General features: G+C 37.0%; 2 protein-coding genes across 3 annotated transcripts in view; one reads left to right on the forward strand and one right to left on the reverse strand.

The window, feature by feature from the left end:
• The first annotated feature begins 4,216 nt into the window (after positions 1 to 4,216).
• On the forward strand, positions 4,217 to 16,731 carry c1galt1a (core 1 synthase, glycoprotein-N-acetylgalactosamine 3-beta-galactosyltransferase 1a). Of its 2 annotated transcripts, none has more exons than XM_020925928.2 (3): positions 4,217 to 4,555; positions 5,769 to 6,430; positions 14,736 to 16,731. In XM_020925928.2, exons 1-3 carry the CDS (start codon positions 4,402 to 4,404, stop codon positions 14,910 to 14,912), a joined length of 993 nt encoding a protein of 330 aa, XP_020781587.1. In that variant the 5' UTR covers positions 4,217 to 4,401; the 3' UTR covers positions 14,913 to 16,731. The 2 variants fall into 2 exon arrangements, with proteins under 2 accessions (XP_020781587.1, XP_020781588.1); XM_020925929.2 differs by having other exon boundaries at positions 5,769 to 6,396; positions 14,736 to 14,909.
• Positions 16,732 to 20,619: 3,888 nt separating this feature from the next.
• Positions 20,620 to 20,703, reverse strand: part of col28a1a (collagen, type XXVIII, alpha 1a) — a 21,388-nt gene continuing 21,304 nt past the window's right edge. The window contains exon 36 of the mRNA XM_055157107.1: positions 20,620 to 20,703. This exon is cut by the window's right edge and continues 89 nt beyond it. Within this exon, the coding sequence (XP_055013082.1) occupies positions 20,620 to 20,703 (84 nt within the window).

Genomic DNA, 20,703 nt, shown 5'->3' on the forward strand with positions numbered 1-20,703 from the left:
TCGACTGGTAGGTCTTGGCGACAACACCTTTTATTTCCGTGAGTTTATCAGTTGTTCTGTTCCAGTTGGACCAGTTTGTGGCATCTTTGAACATTTTTTCAAAATATAAAGTGTGAAAAAAGTGTGTTCTTGTGTGTAAATTGTGCCAAACTTTTTGGACAGGATTGTGCCAATGTGATGTCATTACTCTAAAATTAAACTCTACTTCCTGTAATTTAATTTTCATCATTTTTTTAATTATATTTTTTCAAATTGCTTCTTGATTGGTGTAAAACTATAGTTTAAATGAGATAATCTTACACGCTTTAAGGAAGGACACATTCTGTAACAGTTGGACGACACCAGAGACAAACCACAGAAAAATATCAACAATGAACTGGAGGTTCCAAAAATGACACCATAGTCAGAATCTCTTTGGGGTTGTCTAATTTAGAGATTCCTCACAGACCTCTTTTCTGTGCACTAAAACAATGTTGGGTTAAAAATAATGTGAAATAATAACCCAGCTTTGGGTCACTATTGAACCAACACAACTCTGGGTTATTTTGACCCAACAGTTTGGGTTATCATTTTAACCCAGCTTTTGGGGTTATTTTTTCTATTCAATTCTGGGTTGTATTTTATTACACTGCTGGGTTAATTCTATCCAGCACATGGGTTAATGTTTATAATGAGCACCATTGTGCTATTTAAGAAAAATGTATTTTTTAAAAATAATTTGTAGTGATGGACATTTGAGTGAGTTGGTTTATCTCAGATTCTGGAATGAGAACAGAGACATGTTACATGTAAGATATATATGACTACTTTAGAAAATATAATGTTATTAAATGTAACACTTACAAGTCTAACCCTAATAAAATCCTAATCATAACACATTTGTGACTGAACAGAAGCTTTAGTCTTTAGTCTGGGTCCAGAGCTCAGAACTGTGGATTTGGCTCCACTGTGAAAGAAGAACAGAGAGGTCACACATAAACACCTCAAATCTGTTTTCCTCTGGGACAAATGAAGCTTGAGAAATATTAAATCAAATCCACTTCATGTACGACACATTCACATCCAGATTAAAAACACAATGTTCCTTTATTTAAGCAAGTATAGTTATTAATATTTACAGTTAAAGATTAGCTCGATGCTTAGCAGCAGAGGTCAAGCTTTTCTTTAGTAACATTAAGTGCTACAAAATGATTAAACTGTGTAAACTTTCAAATAAAATCACAAATATAAAGAAATAAACATGTTTAAATACCTTGAACTGTTTCTCTGGAGCAGTAGATGAGGCGAATACTGACAACTGGAGTCTTTGTTTGACCCAGTTCTCCGGGTTGTTTGAAACTATTTGACCCAGAATTCTGGACAGACTGGAAAATCAGATCATTATGTTAGATTTTACATGAGCCAATTATAAACCAACCTGCTGACTCAGAATTTAAATTAAGAGTTGTTTAGAAAACATAATCCAGCATTTTTAGGGAGTGGGTCCCAAAAGGAGAACATGTTCTTGTCTGGTCTCCTCTGCTGTTTCCCTTGTGGGTCAGTCCATAAGAAATCAGCCGCCCTCCCCTATGCATCATCTCAGATTTGGCTGAAAGAAATTCTAAACATTTCTTAAATCACCAGATGAAAGAGTCTCAATTTTTAGCTCAATCCCTTGACTCGTCCCTGAGTTATGGCCCGTTGAAATTTTGAGACCTGTTACGACGCAGCTCGTTTGGGGTGAGGGAAGTAACAAAAATAAAACCAAAATGTAAAATGGAATAAATTATGTTTAATTAACAGGAATGTAAAGGTAAAGTAACAAAAGACTAAAAATATACAGAAAACAACCTAAACTAAGAAACAGAACAACAGAATAAACAGAGTTTTGTGCCAGAAAAGGGGTCACGCAGGCTTACACAAAAACGAGTGGTAAAACTTAGGGACACACACTAAACTAAAACACAAGTTCCCCAAATTAAACCACATAAACCCACAAACAGAATCGAGTGACCAAATCAAAAAAGGCACAAAACAGAACTAAACTAAACTACACACAAACACAAAATGGTAGACTGGCCACCAAGGTCAGCAGCCCCAAACAGGTGCTGTTAATCTCCTTAAATAGAGGTGGTGGCTGCAGGTGAGGTGGGCGTCGACCTGCCCCACCAATCACGGATCAGGGCTCCTGCAGCAGGAATTAGGAGAACTTGGCAAAAATCACACAAACAATTTGGAACCAAGGCCTGGGGCCGTAACAGGGCCATGCTCACTTTTTCAGAAGCCTTAATGTATAAGCATGTTTGAGAGAGCATAACTTCATAAAAAATAGAAATAGGAAGCTGAATATGTGAATTTGTGTTATTGTAGATTCTTGGTCATAGATTCTGAATCTGTTGTCAAATATTGGGTATTTGTATTAGGGTGGGAACTGTAGGCCCCCAAAATTTCAAATTTGGATGCTGCTCAACATTTTTTTAAATTTTTTTTGAGGTCCAATATCTATTTACTCCAAGCAAATATTTACAAACTAACTGTTGAACCTGGATATTTGAGAGAATGACCATTTCTGACAAGAATCTCACACTTTTCTGAACTTTCATGTGGATGGTGTAGAGTCCCATATGATCACAGACCAAATGTGATCTTTTTGGACCCTTCTTTGGACCCTCGGTTCCCTGTGTGGGCACAGTTAGATCTTGATTTTTTTTTTTACCAGAGAAACTTAGAGCATATTCTGATTAGTTTAAAGTAATAAAAACATTTACTATTAACTTACATTTTTGAAAATGAGCTCTCATGGGTCATTTTTGGTGGAGTTTAGGTACTTTTCCACCTGCTAGAAAGGTACAATTACCTTTAATAGTCTTAAACAATATTTGCTTGTTATAAGGGAAGACAATTGGAGATTATTTGTGGGACATTATTTGTGATGGTTTTGGTTGCACAGTAAACGCTCAGCTACAAGGACCAGTCTTCAGGCAACTGACAACAATCAAATATTGACCGCACCCCAGATGTTTGAGTGGGCTTCACAAAATATAAAGAATGTGAAGGTTTTCTACAAGCTCTAAATACATTACAAACCATGAATTTACTTCCAAACTAGAAGAGCGCTGCACTAAGGTAAAGACTGTGAACGGCACTAGATCACACCAGTTTCATTCCAGTGTCAAATGGTAAATTAGAAATGAGGAAATATCTCAAGATCATTTATGTACTGAAGTGTCAGTTTCTAAAATACAAAATGAGATTGTGCCAGATTTCTCTCTGTATCAGCCAGATCAATACAGTGCATGTATTTATGACATCAGGTGGTTCATATTTCCGAGCGTTCAGATGAACTTGGTGATGTTGATGTGAGATTCATAAATGGAGACAACAGAAACTCATGTGGCCTCCTGAACATCAACAGAACCATGCACATAATCTGTTGTATTAAGGTTCCAGAAGTTCAGAGAAGAAAAGCACAAAATTATCACCTTGACACTGCACATTATGACAGGATCCAAACATTATTACTTCTGAAGTTCATTAGCAGTTAGGAACACTTAGTGTGCACGATACCAATACAGATGATCTACATGTAAGTGGCAAAGGAACCAAAATGGGCAGATATTTCCAGTATGTTGGTATTTTCCACTGAGGTTGAAGTTTTAAAATGTAATTTCTAGCAGTTGAACAAATAACAGACCGGATTACTGTATTTTGGTGACTATTGTGTCAGTATAAATTTTTTTCTTGTTAATGTTACAGTCTTCTTGTAATGTTTTTGTGCAAAAATAATAATAATATACACCATATGTATATTGAAGGCACACCATGAAAAGCTGTTTCTTTGTGAGATAACAACTTATCTTCCTCAAATAAAAATAGAATAAATAATGCAAACAAACCTTTTTTCAATTTTATATGAAGTTAATAGTTGAATTTTCTCAAAGGATTAATGGCATTTTTCCAAGCAATCTAGCCACAAATAATCTCCAATTATCTTCCCTTATGAGAAGCAAATAGTGTTTAAGACTATTAAAGGTAATTCAGCCTTTCTAGCAGGTAGAAAAGTACCTCAGCTCCACCAAAAATGACATGTGAGAGCTCACCGAGCACCGAGCTCTAGACAAAGCAATAACATCTCCACAGAGACAAGCAGGTGGATCCTCCCCTAGAGGCGCAGGGCACATGGTACAAATAAAACTGCTTTGCTGACTAGGCCACATTTCAGGTTTTAATCCTAGAGATCAATGGGAGGAGGAGACAACCGAGCGCGCGTTTCTAACAACACAAAACTCTGATCCAGTCACCTGTGCGTTCAACACAGGAGCGTTACAAATTCAAGTTTTAAGTTTTAGTGAGTTTTTTTGTTTGTTTGTTTGTTTTTTCTCTCTTTAATTCACATTTGTCTGATCTTTACGCGGAGGGAAGATGACACTCAAATCCGTTTTGACTTTTGCCTCCGGGATCGTGCTTGGGTTCGGGACGCTGCGCCTGATGTTGGACTGGAACATTTCCACGCCGAATTTCTATCAGTTACGGAATTCCAGCAGCAAGGAGCGCTCTCTTCACCGGCTGGATAAAGGTAGCAGTATTAGCTTGTCTACTTATAAAAGTATAAGAGTTTCAGCGTATTGGAATAAACATATTGGAATTGGCCATTTAGAGACAATAATAAAAAGCAGCTAACAGACCATCTCTGTCCCTTTGACAACACTGAATATAATGGTTTATTCTTCTGTTTTATCATACTCATCTCTCCTTTGTGTGTGCGTAAAGAGCGCATCACGCGCAGACATGTCCCAACAGCAGCATATACTAAATATACTAAATACTTCTTTATTTTATTTTATTTTATCTTTTCAGGAAGTCCCGTTGTGATTGCGTCTCATTTTCAAGAAAGTTCCGAGAACAAACACAGTAAAGATACATACAAGATAAAAAACGTTTACAATTCATAAAACGCATAATAAAAGTACAATTAAATCTTTGTTTAACTTTCAGTGAATTGATCTTGAGACATATTTCTGACAGTAACATAAGGAAGTTTAGATAACTGTATTTATTCTTCCAAGTCATTAACCAGCGTCACATGATTGTATTTCGTGTACAAGAGGCAATAGGTACTTGACCTTCTTGTGAATCACAATTATTGTGAAACAGGACTCAGCAAATAGAAATCATCTTCCTTTGGCATTGCGAAGCAGCACTAAACAAATAATGCTAATATAAACTCTAACTAAATAAATAAAGTTATACATGAAAACGGGGAAATAAAAATAGACTTTGATTCAGGATGAAAATATGCAGCATGGGCATTACTCATGTTATAGAGCGTTTTTACTGTGAGATCTTTTATCTTAGGTGATTTTTATTGTGTAGTGTTGGATGTGATTCATGGTAATTACAATCTAGTACATAAAGTCCTTTCCAAATTGGCCAAACCAGTATTACATATAAAATGAAGTTGCATACTAAAATGAAACTTACACTGTAGTATTTTCTTTTCTGTTCCCATGTGGACTTATATCTGTGTAATCCCCCAGTCTTTTTGCTTTTATACTTGTTCTGATACAGCTCAAGATTATTCTAAAACTATTCAAGAAAGGTTCATTTCTGTCCTGTGAATGTGGCTTTTTAGATATTGATCCCTGCTCAAATAAGTATCTAGTTTCAATATTGTTTTAGTATCGATAAGCATCTGATTTTTGATACTTTTGACAACCCTAGTCAGCTTTGTTGAGTATGAGTTTTCTTAATGTTTTGTGTACATTGTATAAACAAACTCTGACCCTCAGGTGACGAGATGGTGGTGGATTCCACAAACAGCAGACCTCGCGTCTTGTGTTGGATCATGACTGGACAAAAAAACCTGAACTCTCGTACCAGACACGTCAAGGAGACATGGGCCAAACGCTGTGATGTCACCCTCTACATGAGCTCCCAGGAGTCCCCCTTCCCCACTGTGGGCCTCAATGTGAGCGAGGGACGGGAGAACCTGTACTGGAAAACCATCCGCGCCTTCCAGTACATCCACGAGAAGCACCTGGACGACGCCGACTGGTTCCTCAAAGCAGATGATGATACGTTTGTGGTGGTGGAAAACCTTCGCTTCACGGTGTCAGCTTTGAACCCCGAGGAGCCTTGGTATCTGGGTCGGAGGTTTGCCCCTTTTATTAAACAGGGCTACATGAGCGGAGGGGCTGGATACGTTCTCAGTAAGGAAGCAGTCCGAAGGTTTGTCCGCGGTTTCGAGACTGGGAAGTGCACTCACTTCTCCATCCTAGAGGACATGGCTTTGGGCAAATGTATGGAGAGCATGAACGTGCAGGCGGCAGACACCAGGGATGTGCTGGGCAGGCAGACCTTCCACGCGTACCCTCTGGAAAAATACGTGTTGAGAGTGCCCCAAAGAGTACGACCCTGGTATGTGCTCTACGATTACTACAAACTCCCTGAGGTAAGAACCGAATGCTAGAAATGGGGTGATAAAGAATGATATAATTTAACATGATAAAAAGGGAAAACAAGAATCATTGGTGAGACATTTTATAGAAGCCAGCAAACATTATCGCCATAATCATGTAACTTTTCAGATGAAGCTCGATTATACTGAAAATGTTCCACAGTATGGCATTAAACGTATCTATCTAGCCAAACTGATCACTTCTTCACAAAAGACTGTAAAGTATTCAAACCTGTTCTTCCTGACACTGGGGACACATGAAACCTGCATGAGCATTGAGATCTTATCTCTCTCCCATCTCGACATGCACAAGAGGCATGCACAAGACAGCGCCCTCTGCAGGCTTATTTTAATGTGCATGTACAGGAGGGGTCATCAAACTATGGCCCGCGGGCTGACTCTGCCCCTCTGCCCCTCTGCCCCCCACCACTTGAACTGGCTCTACGAGGCAATCCTCAACAGTTCATGGCATATATATATATATATATATATATATATATATATATATATATATATATATATATATATATATATATATATATATATATATATATATATATATATATATATATATATATATATGTGTGTGTATGTATATATATAATATATATACACACATACATACATTTGCCACCGAAGAACAGTGCACAGATCACTTTTTAGTTCAGTGTAAGGACTGTGCAGTTTGTCTGACATGTAAAGAAAGTGAGCTGGTTTTCAAAGAATATAATCTGTTGTTAGGGTCATAACATTCCTACCCTGGCCCCAATCACAGTCAGAAGCGATAATGTTGCCCCCAGAGAAAAAAAATTGTCACCCCGATGTACAGTCAGACTTTAATTTATTTTTTTATTAATTAATTAATTAATTAATTAATTAATCATTGCATTTATATAGCGCCTTTCAAGATACCCAAAGCACTTTACAGAGCATTATTCATTCACTCCACACTCAGTGGTGGTAATATACTATTGTAGCCACTCCGACCACCACCATCACTCACGCTCACACTACTTTCATACTAGGCAATGTGGGTGAAGTGTCTTGCCTAAAGACACAATGACCCACTGTGGCACCTGGAGTTCCCAGTGGTCTCCAAGTACTAACCAGGCCCGGCCCGGATTAGCTTCTGAGATCTGATGAGATCAGGCTTTGACAAGCTGGTATGGCCACGACTTCCCTCTTCTCCCGGTGTCACCCAAATGCCAGTTCTTCCGACATAATAACTCCATAAAACAAGTGCATACATCCAATAACTATTTCATCATCTCAGTCAATCCATCCATCAAACACTGCACAGAGTGGGAAATCCTAAACAGAATGAGAACATGACATAAACTTAATCACTAAAACGGGACAAGTGCAGTAGAAAAATGATCTGTCCCCAGTTTCAGTCAGGATTTTTCCACTGAAAATTGAATTCCTCTTCCAAGTGCAACCCCTCACTGTCCAGTCGTCCCCTCATTATTTATGTCATGATGACCAGTGCATATTGTTTTGTACTGCCTGTATAAAACCCCTTGTGGGACTGTCCCAGGCCTCTCTCCTTCATCTACCTGGTCGACTCTCTTCTCTATTTGCTCTCTCTCTTGCAAGAGAATAAACCCCACAAAGACAGGTGTTTGACTCAAGATCTGAAATCTTTAAATCAAATATTTGCTCAACACAAGGAGAGTGAGAGTAAAGAGACCTCTCAAGCGTCAAGTGCATCAGGTGTGTCAGGTGTAAGTGTGCACACTGAGTGGAGCCTCTGTCACTCACTTGGCTGTGCGTACCTGCTAAAAAAAATCCTTCTTGATCCGGATTTTTTCTCCATTTGTACCAAAATGACTATGCAATGCTGCAGAATTTTGCACGTGTCGTTCTTAAAATTTTTATTTAAAAAATTGAAGAACAAAATAAGTACAGAGCAGTGGATTAAAGCGGAGATTAAACAACAATAACCTGTCTTGAAAATAAGATATTAAAAACGGCTCAGACATGCACGAGTCACCCCAAAAACAACTTCGAGAGGGTAAATGAGCAGGAAAACAACCCCTTCTCTCGACAGATACTAAAAGTGAGTACAACATTAAAGAACAACATTAAAGCTGCACTATGTAACTTTTCTGATAATGCCGCATGCTTGTCTATATGGAGAATGTTCCACAGTATGGCATTAAGCTTATCTATCTAGCATTTATTAGCAAAAATACTTATATACATACTTATCGTGATTATTACAAATTGTTACTTTGGGAGTGCTCGCCTCTCTACAGATCTGCACTGTAATTTGTTGTGGTTGTGTGGTGTCACATGCTTGTCTCCATGGAGATGTTTTTAAAGTGCTCAGACATGTAACTTTTCATCAGTGCTCGAGGGGTGTCAATTCCCAGAGGTAGAAAAAATACAGAAAAATTGTAATGAAGTAAAAATACCTTTACTTTGCTTAATTCCTACTCAAGTAAAAGTAAAAGTAACCATCTAAAAATCTACTTGAGTAAAAGTAAAAAGTATTTCATTTAAAATGTTATTTGAGTTACTTTCAATTATTTGATGTAAAAAGAATGAGTCATAAATCTAATCCAGCACAAGTTGTTTTAATCGACTTTTAGGTGATACAGTGCAAACTTTGCTCATTTTAAAGACAACTGAGCTTAACACTTACTAACACCAGAGGCGGCGCTACCAGTAGGCAAAAGTAGGCGGCTGCCTAGGGCCCCCAAACCTGGAGGGGCCCCCAACCAACTGCCCTCAGTGCCACTAATGGCCTAAGCCTCAGGGCAATTTGATTTTCTCTCAACACGACATTAAATGAGAGTATTTTACATTTAAACAATAATCATAACAAAAATAATAATAATCACATGTAATGGATGTAAACAAAATATAATTGTATTAGCAAAAAATAAAACTACTTTCAGCTCTGGTTATCTAGTAGGCCACCGAACTAATAAAACCAGTTTACAATCTATCATAATTCAAACAGAGGTGTGCATGTCTCAAGAACAATGGGGAAAAACAGACAATAAATACATTAAAAAAAATAATAAAATTATACATTATAGTGAGGGCCCCAAACTCAAGTTCCCCCCCAAACGGTTAACTCTACCACTAACTAACACATACATTATTACCGTATTTTCCATACTATTTGGTGCGCTCTTAAGCCTCCAACCCCATCAAAAAACGACAGCGTGCCCCACAATCTAGAGCGCCCTATACACAAATCCATTTGAGTGTCCCAGCACGACTTCAGTAAACTACAAAGCCGCACCACCCGCAGAACACACAAACACACACGGAGCAGACAGCGACCGCACAGCGAAACACACCCACAGACACACTCATCACTCCACGCCGACGAGGAACAGAACGGAGGAACGAACCGAAAAAGCGAGTGCAACGTGCCACTTCTAGACACAACTGAACAACTGAGTCACTGCGAACACGCCGACAATCCGTTGGTCCCAGACAGCACCCTCCCTACACGCCACAACTGAACAAAGCCAGAGTCACCGTGAACGCCACAAACAAACAAAACCACTGACCCATCCAACTGTTGTGTTTCGTTTAAAGTCCGGTGTGGTTTATTTGTGAAAAAAGTTTTAAAATAGACCATTTAATGACACCTTATAATCCAGAGCGCCTAATAGCCCGGAAAATACGGTAATATTATTCCCTATTTTGCGTTCGAACACAAATAGCAGTCTGAGGTTTGACCAAGGGTTTCTTTCACTTTCCTCTCGAGAATTATTCCGTGCACCTTCTTCTTGAGTATCATGCACGACAATCTGCGTCTGTCATCGTCCAAGTTGATGGATGGCGGCAGATTGTTTTGGTTTTTTGTTGTTTTTTTTCTCTCTCTAACATTTTCATTTTAATCAGTACATATGGTGGGTTCAAATGTAATGAAGGAAAATACTTGGGTCAAAATGTACTAAACTAAAATTACCTATTTCAAAAACTATTTAAAAAAGACAAAATATTCATAAAAACTGAGTAAATGTAATTTGTTACTTTCATCCTTGTCAATTCCACAGAAAGAGGGCACCGAGGTCATCGTGTAGGCTCTGCTCTGTCTGAAGCTCTTCTATTCAAATTAGACTTTATTTTATATATTCTGATCTTTATTTTAACACAGTCTGGCCAGCTGATTTATGGAACCACAACTGGTGCTGTTAAAAAAGTCCTTCACATAAAATTACAGTCAGAAGCTAGCTAGCATTAGTTTTTTATTTAGTCACTCTCAATTTTTTATTTTTTATTTTATTATTATTATTATTATTTTATCAATTTTGTATTGTTTTGGTAGTTATTGCTTCTGTGTGCATTATGTCACCATGGTAACTGAGGAACATTCCACCATAGAAATAAATACAAATACCAATGCCAATCCATTTAAAGTTTTGAATATGAATTTTTTTTTTTAAGTTTTGCTGAGTCGAGTGTAAAGAGAATTACAGCAATCAAATCTCAAATGCATAAAATGAAACATGTTTTACTCAAAATTATAAATTTAAATGGCAAAAAGATTCAGATTTTGTACAGAAGGTTGAGATGATAAAACAGATCTGTGTCTGTATGTTCATCTGTCCACAAAGGTTATATGAGACATAATCATCTTTTGAATGAGAGCCAAACTGCTGTTGTGGAAAACTGCCAGAGGGAAGATTTAAGAACTGGACCAACTGGCTTTCAGCATGATTGGATTAATGTTAAATCTTAAAATGTTAAATACAAAACAGTAACAGTATTGTTTTAATATTAAAATAGGATATTAATAATGATTTTGTAATAAGAAGTAAAATAATAATAATAATATTGTTTAAAGGCAGAGGTGACAGGGAAATAGAGATGCAATTATTGATAAAGTAATAACAATCATAATTTATTAGTCTTATATAATGGTTTTCCAGATGCTCAAAGTTGCTTTACAGTTTGGTGTATTATTAATTCGCTCCACACTTGGTGATGGTAAAATGCTGTTGTAGCCACAGCAACAGAAGCAAGGCTGCCAATCTGTGCCATCAGCCCCTCTGACCACCACCAATCACATTAACAACATTAACAATGTTAATTGTTAACAACAACAACAACAACAGGAGAACACAAAAGTAATTACTTTGGCTGTTAAAATGGATGATCAAAACAGTGTATGGCTGGATTAAGAGATTGTGATGATTGAGTGAATCTAAATACTCACTGTGTATTGTACCAACAAGAATGTATTATTATTATTATTATTATTATTATTATTATTAGGCGTGAGCGCCATGGGTCGTACAAGGCCTATTGTGATTGTTTAGCAGTGGGAAGCACTGCTACACATCAAACAGAGCACAAACTATACTTAATATAAATGTTTATACACACATGCATTACACACATATACATACATGCAGAAACATATTTTCGTTTATGGTCGTACAAACTAATAACAGTAATGATGAAGGCACAAAGTTTATCGTTTATGATTGTACCAAAATAAACAATAATGAGAATGAAAAAATTTTAGGATTTTTGTTTTCGTTTATGGTCGTACAAACTAATAATAGTAATGAAGAAGGCACAAAAGTTTATCGCTTATGAATGTACCAAAATAAACAATGAGGCTTTAACAAGGAGGCCACAACTAGGGATAAACCGTAGAAGCCTATTGAATTCCAAGATCATTTCTGTCCTGTGAATGTTTTAGTATCGATACCTGCTCAAATGAGCATCTAGTTTTGATAATTGGTTTAATATTGATTAGTATCTGATTTTCCATTGGCTTCTTTTGACAACCCTATTCATTCATTCACTTATTTTATTTACATTAAAGGCTTGCACACTGGACTCTCTCAATATGCAGATTAAAGAAAGAAACAAAAACGAGATCTAATAGAACAAAAAAAAAGGGGAAAAAAAAGGACTGCAGAATGTTGTGAATGGGTTATGAAAGGGAAGGACTACCTTTTTATTCGATAAACAGACAACGCACAAACCCTGAATATTGAGGCTGAGTTCTTCTCTCAAACTGAAAATATTCTGTTCCACCTTGTGATGTCATGTGCTAATACAAGAAGTGTTACACTGTGTTTTAAAACTCCATACTGTTTCACTAGAATAATTCATATAATTTCAGTACTGGAATTGCCAAACTCCACTGAACTACAGGTAAAAGGAGCTGTTAACTTGAAAACTACCGCTTCATGACATCACAAGGTAGAATAGGGAATTTTGAGCTTTGGAGATGTAGACAGATTAATAATAAAGGATTACTCAAATACATGTGAATGAAACAAAACACAACTCCATGTATGTTTTTAAGGACTTAACAGCATTATAACATGGGCTAAAGTCCACAAAATCAGAGTTGCGTAATATAAAAAGGCTTGTACCCGATTTGCTTTTCCCCTGTACAGATACTACATAAGCAGCTCTTGAGGTCAAAATAAGTCTGCTCTGTATTTTCTACATCTAAGTATGTGTTTTTTATCATTCACTAATCAGTAAGTATGTCTCAGCATGCTAGTTGTTGTTAGCTTCACTGTGATGGCAAAACTGCGCTCTGGTCTGGTGAATAATTAGGATGCTCTGAATGCCCTAAATGTTAAGAAATAACTCTGGATGAACTAGTTCTGTTTTTTAAGACAGTAAAAATCAGGTACAGCACCTTTCCAATACACCTGAACTTTGATTCTTGAAGCCTAGAGACTAAACCAGGCATTGTGTAACTCTTCTGGTGGAGGGTACATCACCTGCTTGTTTCTATACATTTCATTGCTCATGTTCCACAATGTGAACAGCTCTACTTTACTGGTATTTGTACTGCTTAGAAATACCTAGAAAAACAGGCATTCTAACTGTGAGCAGTGTCGCTTCTCCATAGATCTGACCTGTGACTTGGCCTGGCTTGGTCTCCATGAAAATAGAAAGGTTTAATACCATACTGTGAAACATTCCAGACAAAGCAACAACATCTCCATGGAGAAACGCATATGACAGACCCTACACCAGAAAGTTACACCATACTCCTTAAATGAAATATTTCAGCATTTCAATTTGATTTTTATGCAGCAAAAATCTGAAGATGTGAGACAGATGCCACTTTGACAATGTTTAAATGGTTTTTGTTATACACTCTTCTATGATGTTAATGTCTTATGATTATTTATGTTTTAATCTGTCAATATTTAGTTCAGTCTCTGTTTAATGTTGTCCTTAATACTTCATTTTAAATAAGTAATTCTTCTGAATTACTTTATGTTCTCCTGTGCTATAAAATTGGCTGTTAAGATGATGGACGATCATGACAGCCAAGTGGACAAGCAAAACATTGTACTGTTGTATTAAGAGACTGAATGTCTGTGCTGAGTAAGTGAATCTAAATACTCATTGTGTATTATACCAAAAATAATGTATGATTATTATTATTATTATTATTATTATTAATAAATAATAGTAATAATAGTAATAATAATATTATTAGGCGTGAGCGCCATGGGTTGTACAGGGCCTATTGTGATTGTTCTGCAGAGCGAAGCAATGCCACACACCAAACAGAGCACAAAGCACTCACCCATTTCCAAACACAATGGCACTCATGTCATTGACACAAGTCACTGGTCCAGAGGTCAATAAGGTCAATGACGAGTGCAACTCCATGGGTGCGTTACTGGATGCCCATTGACATATGTGCCACCATAGGTGGCTCTATATTGTTACTGTTCTGGCTTTTATTATTATATATATATTATATATATTATTATATATATTATTATTATTATTTGTTTTTTTTTGGTTTTTTTCTCAAGTGTTCTTGATTGAATACGTTTCACAGCTCATCCAAGTGGGTTCTTCAGTTCTGGTCTGCTGGTGGACACTACCTTATATCTGTTGTTAAATGTAAAAGTAAATGTATCACATTTAAAAATCTACTTAAGTAACAGTATTGAAGTGCACATTTAAAAAATATACTTTTAGAGTGAAATGTATTTCACATATATTATGATCAGACAGATAGCAGTGATTTTTTTTTTTTTACAGTAACAATATTTAGTAACAATTGTTTAAATTGTTCTGTGGAATCTCATATATATATATATATATATATATATATATATATATATATATATATATATATATATATATATATATATTTGTTTTCTCAAAGCCGAGGCCTGAACTTAAAACATAAAAAAGTTAAAGTAAAACTTATGTATCGTAAAATGTACTTAAGTAAAGATACTTAAAAACTGTAAAAAAAAAAAAAAAAACACCACACCAAAATCCACCACTGCTGCTCATGATCTGTTTTGTGTTTGTTGTGTGACAGGGACCTGGCTGCTGCTCTGATTACGCTGTGAGTTTCCATTACATCTACGCTGTGCAGATGTACGCGCTGCAGTACATGACCTATCACCTGCGCCCCTACGGGTACAAGTACAGGTTTAACCCAGCGCTGTACCCACGCAACCACACGGACACAACTACGACCAAAACTACAGGCTAAAACTACGACCAAAACTACAACCAAAACTACAGGCTAAAACTATGACCAAAACTACAACCAAAACTACAGGCTAAAACTACAGGCTAAAGCTACAGGCTAAAGCTACAGGCTAAAGCTACAGGCTAAAGGTACAACCTAAGTTATGACTACAGTTACAGGCTGTGAACAGGAAGCTGTGGGTGGATGGAAGTGACATGTTTTAAAGTTCACACATTAAATGAATTCTTGAGCGGAGGACACTTCTGTGTTTACAAAGAGGAATGTTTGTGTCTCAGTGCTATAGCGTTAGCATTTAGGCTAATGTTGAGGCACAAAAAATATTAAAACAACACTACAAACTGAAGTATTCTACATATAAAAATAATTAGGTGGTGTTTGTTTCGACTCTTTTTAATTTTAATAGGTGGTTTATTTTATGTTTACAAGTTCAATAAAAGTGACTGTTAGCTTTGAGACAGTGAACTAGCTAGTTAGCATGCTGCTGTGCAAAGAGCCTATTTGATACCCAACAGTAATATTGTCATTTGCTTTCATAAAATCCAGAAAACTGTGCTTGAAAATGACCATAAGGCACCAAAAAAAGAACTCTCAGATTATATACTGACCCACAAGTGAATTGAGAATGGACAATGTTACACGCTCTTTTCACAATTATATTTATACCAGTCATCCCAGCCCTGTATATCCCAGTTTAGTATTCTGAAAATCTAGTCACCACAGAGACTTTTGCTCTTAAAATAAAGCAGTATTTAAATATCAGGAAGTGGGCAGCAAGATATGGACGGATTTTCACAGACAAATGTGTTTGTGTGAAGGCATTTGTGTCACAAAGCTAATGCTAATTGAAGTTAAAATGTATTATTGATGTTAAAAAAGCACTACAGTCTGAATTATCCAGTGATTTGCCACTAGATAGATAAGTTTTTATGTACTAATTTTAAGTTTTATCTTAGGTTAGTATGATGGTGAATGGTATGCAAAGAGCAAATCCGCACTTTTGAGCAAACTACAGCTCAACAGGCAGCTTAAATGAAGTGTATAATATTTATTTGTTTTGAAATAGTGACCTCTTGGATATTTACGTCAATTAAATAATCTGTTTTTTGTTTTTGTTTTTTACATGGGCAAAGTTACAACTAACACCATGTAGAGCACAGAAGGATGAGCTGCAAATTTTCTATGTTATGGTGTCTTTAAAAGTTGCACTATTTCACTGTACTGGGTAGGGGTTGGTTATTGCCTTGCTTATAATATTACATATGCATGCTCTTTCAGACTTTTATCATTCGAAACATGCCACACTGGAACATTATTATGACATTCCAAGCAGTATCAGCCTATGTGATGCCAATTTGAATAAATGTGAAACAGATTTGCACACTGGAAAACATGATGAAAGACTAAAGTTTAATGTTTTTGTTTAATTTTACAGGTCCTATATTACAGAAAATGTATTCTTGTGAGCTTTATGCCAGAAGTCATGTTTTAAGCTATGTTAAGCCATGTTAGAACGTTGTTAAGTCAGCAAAAACATACCTGGGGTTTTGTTTTGTTTCACAAGCACTGAAAAAGCGTGTGTCAATTAAAGGTGTAACTAAGTGTAAAAAGGTGTGTGCAGGGTTTGTGTGAATAAACCCCAGGTATTTTTGTGATGAGAAAACAACATTTTAACATAGCCAATAAAGACTTTTTTGTTTTGTTTTGTTATTATAGAATTATGGTAACTATTGCTGCACGGAGAGTTCTTGTGAATGTAAAATAATCTGTAAGATAAATGTAGAAAAGTATATTTTATTTATTAAAAACTGTCAACACGTTCTTTACAGTCATTTGTGTTTCTTTGGGCACAGAGAGCAGCTACACACCATATGTGAACAATGCATGCAAAACAACAGGTGAACAGGTCAGGTGAGCGACTCTCCCAAAGAAAAGAGACATTGTGCATTCAGAGGCGGCACATGCGTGGAGATGATTATCAGTCACACATTTGAGGAACTGTGAAAGAGATTTGCCTAAGTTCACAGAGCCAATGGGTATAACAAAACAGACACAGGGGAGTGTGCACAGAGCCTTACGTAGCAGTATGAGTATGTACACTCCCAGTTTGAGTTACACCTCATTCAATCTTTTCATTTTTTTAGATACATCGGGACACATCCAATATACGATGCCAGTTATGTGAAAAAAATTTTTTACCGTTAACACAAGTAAATATTTTGGGTATTTTACATTCTAATTCCTCAAAGTAGTCACCCTTTGCTCCGTGGACAGCGCTGCAAACCCTGGATCCCTGAAATGGTTTTTACTTCACAGGTGTAACTTGTCAGGATCAAGAAATACCAGTAGTGTAAACTAGTGATCAAAACAAAGGGTAAAGGCTGTTTTGAGTTATTTTGAGTTTACTACGTTCCATATGTGTTCATTCATATTCAATAATACTTAACACAGATGGGGAGCAGCTCAAATTAATCTTGTTAAAATGTAGATTTGTCTTCTAATACAGGAAGTTGTGTTTAATAAATAATACAAATAAAATCCGTCCCATCTGAAAATAGAAACAGAAATCAAAAGTATCAGAATTTTTCACTGGTCTGTGTCCTAGGTAACAGAAATCTATTTACAACAGATAGGACTGAGACAATATGAGTAGTGTTTTATCGTGCCCAACCCTTAAAAGTCCTGTAAATGGATTCTTGAGCTTTGAGCCATGTTACAATACTGTCACCTCTTCATAAACATACCTGGAGTAATCCTTTATTATTAGCCTGTCTACATTTCCAAAGCTCAAAATACTACTAATCCACATTGTTGATGTTAGTAAGCCAACAGCTGACGTAGATAATCCTCCTGTTTTCATTAGAATGGGATACAAAAAATTGTTAAATCCACTTACATATGAAGTGGTTTGAGTAGTTTTTCCACCTGACCAACATCGGGTACCAGACACATCTTCATAAAGTATTGAAGAAGTAAGTATTTTGGATGCCAGGCAACTATTCATCTTATTCTGCCCCACACACTGTTGTTTGTAAATGTTCCTGAACGGCACTTTTTGGTGGTGGCACTTTTGTGTACAAGGTTGGGTGTTCAGCCCAATGTACTGAACGTCCGGATCAAGGTCAGTAGGTGTAATAATTAAAGGGTATGTGTAGCTGTTAATTTGAAAACTGGAACAAAGTATTTTGAGCTGATAATAGACAGACTAGTAATGTAGGATTACTCATACATGTGTGGCAATATTCTAACATGACTTAGGCTAAGTTCAGACTGCAGGGCTTAATGCTCAATTCAGATTTTTTCGTGAAATCCGATGTTTTTGTGAGGTCGTTCACATTTCCAATTAAATGTGACTTGTACGCGATCCCCTGTGTGAACATTAAATGGCCCAAAAGTGTCCCGCATGTGCACTGGAGACACGATGACGTCAACCGCAGCGAGCGTGCTGTGTTTACAGAAGTTGTCCAAACGTGGACGCGAGCATTGAGCACCTGGAGATTTTAAAGTTCCTCTCGTACCGGAGCCAGAACATGAACAACTTACTTGTTTTAAGGAGGAGATTGAGAAGGAGAAGGACGAGGTTTTTGGTCGTGGGGTTTTTTGGGACAGCGGCAGCGACGTCAGTTGAAAGGAACGTGTGGATGTGGAGACGGAGCCAAGAGTGGTGAATGGTGATGTGCTTCGCTTCACTGACACGGAGTTCATTAACAATTTTCGCCTACTTCAGCGCAGAATAGTGACGTTTGTGGCTTGTTGATAATGTGTAGGTCGAATGAATGCGCTTTGGCCGTTCACACTGAAGTCGCATGTCAAAAGATCAGATATGTATCGGTTTCAGGACCACATATCCAAGTGGCCTGGGTCACATTTGTCACTATTCTGCGCTGAAGTAAGCAAAAATTGTTAATCAACTCCGTGTCAATGAAGTGAAGCACATCACCACTCACCACTCTTGGCTACGTCTCCACATCCACATGTTCCTTTCAATGGACGTCGCTGCCGCTGCCCCACAAAACACCACGGCCAAAAACCTCGTCCTTCTCCTTCTCAATCTCCTCCTTAAAACAAGTAAGTTGTTCATGTTCTGGCTCCGGTACGAGAGGAACTTTAAAATCTCCAGGTGCTCGATGCTTGCGTCCATGTTAAGACAACTTCCGTAAACACAGAGCACGCTCGCTGTGGATGACGTCGTGGTGTCCTCCAGGTGCACATGCGGGACACTTTCGGGCTGTTTAATGTTCACACTGTAGATCACATACAAGTCACATTTAATTGGAAATGTGAACGACCTCGCAAAAACATCAGATTTCACAAAAAAATTGGAATTGAGCATTAAGCCCTGCAGTCTGAACGTAGCCTTAGACTTAAGATAAGAGTTAGTTTTGCATAATAAAGGATTATAGTAATACGTGTCATAGCGTCTCCAAACTATGGGCCTCAGACCTATTTTTCTTGGCCCTCAGGCTTCCAGGTGAATTGGCACATATTACTTCAAGTAGTACTTTCCTACCTTGAGAAAAACAGTATAAAACCAGTATCAAATAATTACTTAGATTCCTGTTTAGCATGCAAACAGGAACGTATGGTCTTATGGTTCATTCTCATGAAAGTGTCAATGAAACAACTACTCATGTGAATAAAACACAAATGAGATAATTTAAATAATTAACTGAGAGATCAACTATTACCTAACAACCATGTAGTACACTGGGTCAAAACTCCTCTGTACACGGATATAATGATCTGACAAATAAAAATGTAAGAAAACACCTTTATTTTTGTGAAATAATGTTTAAAGTCTCAAGTATAAATCAAGTATAAATTATGTCAACTCTCCCTTGTGTGGCGTCATTGATATAAAACTCTCTAAAATAGAATTCCGGTAATTTTCAACAAATTTCTTCTTGATTGGTGTGAAACCATCATTTATATTTACAACAGGTATTATTCCACCAGTTTAAGTACAAATTAGAGAATCGACAAAACCTGCCGTGCATATACTTGAGTAGTTGGCTGTCTGATGTAGACACACCTACCCAGTTATCTTTGTAACGTCAACATCAAATATGAAGAACTACTGGTATCTATCCAACCCTGCCCTTTATAAAAATATGAAGACTTGCCTCTCTTCATTTTATGATTTTCACTTTTATTCTTTTTTTTTTTCTTTGGACATTTGGACTTTTTTAATATATAAAGTAAACATCTTTAAGATTTGTGTAAGAATAGTTTTATCTTTATATTCCTCTCATCACCTGAATGCATCCGAGCTGACTCAGTTAGAAAAAGGACAGCTCTGTCACCTTTACATAGAGCAGTGACAGGACTAATTGGAAATATTGCTCAAAGATCCAAAACACTTACAACAGGGTTAAAAAAAACAACAACTAATATACAGCAGATGAGACTTTCAGAGTTACTCATTGTGCCTAAAAATGGAGAAAGCTAAAAAGACTTAATGCAGGGGGTGAGATATTAGAAGCTTAGTATCCTGGTTTGTTCTTGTGTTAGTCCTGGTGTCATTTATGGCCGTATGATCAGGTTATACGTCCTACATGTTACACAGTTTTATCTAAATGATGACACTGAGCAAATACTGTTCCCACAGTTATAGTCTTTAGTTCCAAAAGTCCCAGCAGCAGAGCTGCGTCACAGCTCATGCTGTTTCACACTGACGATCAGTACTCACTCCCTCTCTACAAACACACTGTTACGTGGACACACAGGATTTCCTGCACCAAGATTCCGACTCAAAATTGTTTGCATTTCCTTGGCAACCACCAAACCAGAACTG

Source organism: Boleophthalmus pectinirostris, unplaced genomic scaffold, assembly GCF_026225935.1.
Source record: "Boleophthalmus pectinirostris isolate CB_2022bp ecotype Guang Dong unplaced genomic scaffold, ASM2622593v1 HiC_scaffold_21, whole genome shotgun sequence".
Classification (NCBI taxonomy): Eukaryota; Metazoa; Chordata; class Actinopteri; order Gobiiformes; family Gobiidae; genus Boleophthalmus; species Boleophthalmus pectinirostris.